General features: G+C 42.5%; 1 protein-coding gene across 2 annotated transcripts in view; it reads left to right on the forward strand.

The window, feature by feature from the left end:
* Positions 1 to 5,436, forward strand: part of LOC103472914 (GTPase IMAP family member 4-like) — a 29,130-nt gene extending 23,694 nt beyond the window's left edge. Inside the window, exons 1-2 of one of the 2 annotated variants that reach the window (XM_017307322.1) lie at positions 4,219 to 4,302; positions 4,422 to 5,436. In XM_017307322.1, coding sequence (XP_017162811.1) covers positions 4,460 to 5,365 — 906 coding nt within the window. In that variant the 5' untranslated portion in view covers positions 4,219 to 4,302; positions 4,422 to 4,459 and the 3' untranslated portion in view covers positions 5,366 to 5,436. Of the gene's footprint in view, positions 1 to 4,218; positions 4,303 to 4,421 lie in introns of those variants that run through there. The other variant, XM_017307321.1, reaches the window with a different exon arrangement.
* The last annotated feature ends 274 nt before the right edge of the window (positions 5,437 to 5,710 follow it).

Raw genomic sequence — 5,710 nt, forward strand, 5'->3', positions numbered from 1 at the left:
TCCCTTTGTCCCTTTCTTTCCCAACCAGTTATGACTTTTGTTAAATAAATTCCTTTTTAAGTTATTCCATGCGTTGCTTCCCTTTCATTTGTTATGGTTTAAGAGCCAGACCATAACACCTGTTAAAGATACAGTTCGTGATGACAGACAAAGAGGAGGGGCAGAGTTCAGTGTGGAGTGTGTGGCTCCGGTGTCAACCAGGAAGTCTGTTTCTCCCCTCCACCGTGGCTGACAGCATGGGGTCTGCAGTGCCCACGCTGTCCGTGGGGTCCTCAGGGGCGTGTCAGTAGTTACCCCGAGTGGGCTCAAAGTCCCACTGAGAGTACTGTCCGGGTCCTTGTGGTGTGGGAATGACACCTGGATTGTGAGGTATCATACCTGGTTGGCCTTGAGGAGGAACAGCAGGTAGTCCATTCCAGCAGTATTTTGCCCAATGCCCAGGGCGGCCACAGTTGTGACATATGTCACCTCCTCCAGTTTGTGACCATCCACCCCTTACTCCACGTCCTCGTCCCATGCCTCCACGAGCACGGCCAGCCCCGCGCCACCCTCCTCCACGAGGGGGTCCTCCGTGCCTGTTTTGGGGATACATATAAGGATAGAAATAGGGAGAAGGAGGTCCTCCCACATATTGATTAGTATTTTGCATATAATTTGGGGTCTCAGTCTGTGTGGGTGAAGCCTGTGAGGAGGGTCCTGTTACCGCAGCTGCTACCATCATGTTTTCACTTTTGTCTCTTTTTTTAGAATTTTTTTGTTTTGCTTCCTGAAGTTGAAGTTTAAGCAGTTGAGTTTCTAGGTCCTTAGTGTCAGATTGTTTTTTTCTTCAACTCATCCTGTGCCTTTAACAGGTGATGAAGAAGATGTCTTTCCCATCTAGCGTGTTCACACCCCATAAGATCAGGATTGTTTTTTATGGAGTCAACGACTTGTTCAGGAACACCTTTTAAGATTGCTTCCCGGAACATTTCAGTCAGGTTGGTATATGGGCCTTTAGGATTAACTATGGTTTGTTTGAGCCAGGTTTCTGCAGATTTATTTATGTATTCCATCGGATTCATGGTATAGTCCCATTCAAATTTAGTGATGGGAGTAGTTGTTGCGAGAGGAAACTGCTGTTTTATTGCTCGAGCCAAAGGCGTCATGACGTGATGTACTGCAGTTGCATTATTTACATTTTGTGTCCCCGCTGCACTCTCCACCTCTCTCATGACCATGCCTGACATGCATCTGCTCATTATTGCTCTGAAATCACCCACAGCCAAAGTCATCCCTGAAGTCAGCAGATCTAACTCTGCCAACCAGAGGCTTCCACCCGCAGTAATACTGGGGAGTTTGTCCACGATGGCGTCTCTGTCACCCAAGGGGAAAGGAACATATTTCTGATCACCCGCACTGTTTCTTAAAAGAGGATAAGCCCCTGTGTATTTTCTCGGCAGGCCGTGCTCGTATCCTGTGTCTACTCTCACTTCTTCGAGGCCCCAATTATCTGTGGTCCCTGGGGGATAAGATATGTGGTACACCTGTCTCAGTTCCTGCTCTTCATTTAATCTGGGTCTTTCTTCTTGATATTCCCTTCTTTTTTTCTCCTGTGAGTCACTTCTGTCTCTGAGATCCTCCTCTGACACCCATGTTCCCTGTGCAGCGAGTGAAACTGTAACGTTTCTGCCCGGTTTTTGCAATGTCTCATCTGTCTGCCTCTGTTCAACCTTATCACACAAGTCCTGCAATTTTTGAGCAGACTTAAGGAAGGTATCATTTAACTGTGACCAAACCGCCGGGTCCAGTGTAGACGCTAGACGCGGCTCTGGAGTTTGATCTAATGTTATCCACTGTGGAGTTCTGGCACCGCTCACACCAACACCAGGTGTTGGTGTGTCTTGTGGGGCGACTGTTTCTCCCTCCACTGCCAAAGTTCCCTCTGTGATGTTGATTATAGGATATATTCCTCTCGCGGGGTGAGCTCCGTCTCCCGCATACGGGGGTGGAGGTAAAGTTTGCTTAATCGTTTTGTGTTCAGAGTCGGTGGCAACGTTCTGTTTTTTTTGTTCAAATGCGTGAGATATTCCTTGCCATGAAACCAATATTTTTTCTCTCAGCTTGACCTCTCTGTCTGCTTTTTCCCTATCTTTTTTGCAGCCTATTTTGGTAAAAACTCCTGCCTCTCCTTCTTTTTCCATAGTTTCAATCAGTTTTCCCTTAGCATCCATTACGCCTTCCAGCAAGTATTTCCCCAAAGGCTGTCTGTTTAGCAGGTCGCCTCCTTTCTTATGGACCAGGGATTCCAACCCTGCTTTCAGCTTTTCTTTTTCTCCCTTATTTTGATATTCATCATGGTCCTCCAAATGGGTTATTAATGCGTGTATTTGTTCACCGAGCGTAATCCATGGCCCGGTACCCCATTTTGGATCATATTGTTCCCTGTCAAGTTCACTCTCCATCTTTTTAGGCTCAAAATTTAGGTTTCAAAAATCACCTCTCTTTTTTTGTTGTTTTGCTCGCACGGCGGCGAGGAAATCAAACGCAGCAGAARGAATTGTCAACAACCACAGATAAAATCAAAAACCTCCCACTGATTATAGTTCCCCAAGGTTTACCATGGTTTTAAAACACATTACCATAAACAGAAAAGAGTACATTTTAACACATAGCGGCTGCTCAGCGGCAGAAGCTTACACACACAGCTGACAGACACACACAGCTTTACACAGAAATGGATCCACGCTTTTCAGCTCCTATTTTTGTCCTCTTTCAACTCTTATTCTATAGAGGATCAGATCGCGATCAACCTTATTTCATACTTATCCTCTGGTGGACCCTCTCAACACTTTTGTGTCTCTTGAGTAAGTCTCAGATTGGCTACCGCGTTCTTTTCCGAGGGCAGTACTCCCCGAGGATAAAACTGACAAAACCTAGCCTTAACCTTTCCCGCGTCCAGGAAAAGCTGGGGACGGCCAGTTCCCACTGCAAGCTAATCAACCTTAACACCTAAATCTTCACACCTAAAAACTACCGTTTCTTCACACCTAAAAACTACTTTATTTCTTGTCCATACTCCTATGAACAGTTACACATGCAGACAGGCCAATCAACTGCAATATGACGGAAATGTAGACAGCTCAAGGAAAAGCAATATGAACCACGGCTGATGACTGAAATTTAGACAACCCAATGGAAACAGTGCAAGGGTGTATGTTAAGGAAAAGTTTYCTTACCTTTTGTGTGGGCCCAAACACCAGAGCACTGCATCCAGCAGGCTGCGCCTGAACGGCCAATCCAATCTCTGCTCGTGTCTCAACACAAAACCATCCTCTGCTACCAATTGATGAAAATGACCGATGGATCAAAAATGTGCCAGCACACGGAGCAGAAAATCAGCCAACACAGAGCAATCAGACTTTACTTTTTTATTCTTTTTTAGCGCTAAAAAAGGAGACGCTTACCCTTACAGACTAAGTGAATGTGACCGAGTCTATACAGCATCTGATCAAAAACGGGAAGATTCGTTTACTATACTGTAAGAACGTACCCCGTGGTCATCCAACGTCTTACGTCAGTTCTGCATCAACTAAGTTTCTATTTCCTGGGAGATGAGTCTGAGGAGTCTCTGCATGTGTTACATTTACCAAGGCCTTTGTGTGAAAATATGAGAATGTAGTGTGTGAAAGCATGTGAGTGTAGCTTGACCTTGATAAGCACCTCAACAAAACAAAAACATATCTATATGTCATTCTAAGAAATGTTGAATTTACTTAACCAAGTTATATAAGCTGGTTTTACTAAACCTAGTTAATTAAATCTAAGTGACTATTACACACTTACTTTCTGCATAATAACTTAAGTAAAGACAAATTCAGTTCAGTAAATCCAGCATGTTAGATTTAGTTCATTTGGCTCAGTGCTGTGAAGTTTTCTCTACAATATGCTAATAGAATTTACTTATGCCAGTTTAGTTCAGTTAATTCAACATTATTGAGTTCTTGGACTTTGTTGACTAAAATTAATAACTCAAGTTAAATAACCTAGTGAAGTGGAACCAGTTGACATAACTCAGTTAAATAATTCAAATATTAAAATAGTTTGTTTCATTTGATTAATTAAACAAATCTAACCCACTAAAATTTATATTAAAATGTCCAATTTAAGGACAGCAAAGTCAAACCCAGAAATTATTTGATATAGTTAAGACCAGTCGTGGGATGAAACAAAGCACAAGTACTATACAACAGTACAGTTACGAAGTACATAAGGCTGTTGATGCACCAAAACCCTTCATCAGAATATTCTTCCCATTTCACATTGGTCATGCTCATAGTTTATCTGCTCAGATGGATCATTTTCTTTCTCCCAAATACACGGAGGATGGAGTTCTGAGAATATAATGATGATTCTAATTCAGATTCAAACTTTCTTCTTCACAGGAACAAACCTTACAAGCAACAAAGACCTGAGGATCGTGATGGTGGGAAAGACTGGGGTTGGGAAGAGCGCTGCTGGAAACACCATTCTGGGTCGACAGTGCTTTGAATCCAAATGTAGCGCAAGTTCCATGACCACTGACTGCTCCAAAGGCTCCAGTAATGTGGATGGACAGCAGGTTGCTGTCATTGACACTCCAGGTCTGTTTGACACCAGGTTTGGAGAAGATAAAACCAGAAAAGACCTGAGTCAGTGCATCTGCTTTGCTTCTCCTGGACCCCACATCTTCCTGGTGGTCGTTGCAATCGGCAGATTCACAGAAGAAGAAAAACAATCTGTGCAAAAGATTCAAGAAATCTTTGGAGAGGCAGCAGASAGATACAGCATGGTTCTGTTTACTCGTGGAGACGACCTTGAAGATACCACCATTGAAGATTATTTGTCTGGATCCCCAGACCTTCAGTATCTGGTGTCCAAGTGTAACAACCAGTATCATGTCTTCAACAATAGGCTGAAAGATAAGAAACCTCAGGTCACTGAGCTGCTGAAGAAGATCAGAATGATTGTTGATAGGAATGGAGGAAGTCACTACACCAATGAGATGTTCCAAGAGGCTGAGAGGGAAATCGAAGAAAAGAAGCAACGCATCCTGAAGGAGAAAGAAGAGAAAATACGTAAAGAAAAAGAAGAACTGGAGAGAAAAATACAARAGAAATATGAGAAAAAGATGCAGGAAATGAAGGAAGAATTAAAGGGTCAACTGGAGGAGATTGAAGCCATGAAAAATCAACTAAAGGAAGAGCAAGAGAAAGAAATTCAAAAGGAAAAATCTAACCTGCAGGCCGAGTATGAATCCAGAGCCAGAGAGGAAGCTGAACTCTTTAATCCTCTCTATCATCTGGGGAAAGCTGTGGAACACGTTGCCCGGGTCTGTCAAATGATGTGAGGTTACATGTTGTCACCTCGCAGCTGGATAAAGCAGAACTAATAAGCATTTCTTTCTTTATTGTCTTGATAATTGAGTTAAAGCTCCAGGTAGTGCCATTACTTTTGTCAATAAATATGGTTTCATCAAAGGAAAATACTCCAAATGTCTTCATTATTATTTAATATTATCTGTTGAATCATATTTCCAGTTTAACCAGGYAGACCAACCTTCCCCTTTTTATAGTGATCTAACTTTTAAGACAATGATGTGAACAAAGTTGTTATTCTTCCATTAAATTTTACTAGACAACTTATTTATATYRCAGAAATTCACCACAAATGATGCCTCAAAATTACTTTTTTT

This window comes from Poecilia reticulata, linkage group LG11 (genome assembly GCF_000633615.1).
Source record: "Poecilia reticulata strain Guanapo linkage group LG11, Guppy_female_1.0+MT, whole genome shotgun sequence".
Taxonomy (NCBI): Eukaryota; Metazoa; Chordata; class Actinopteri; order Cyprinodontiformes; family Poeciliidae; genus Poecilia; species Poecilia reticulata.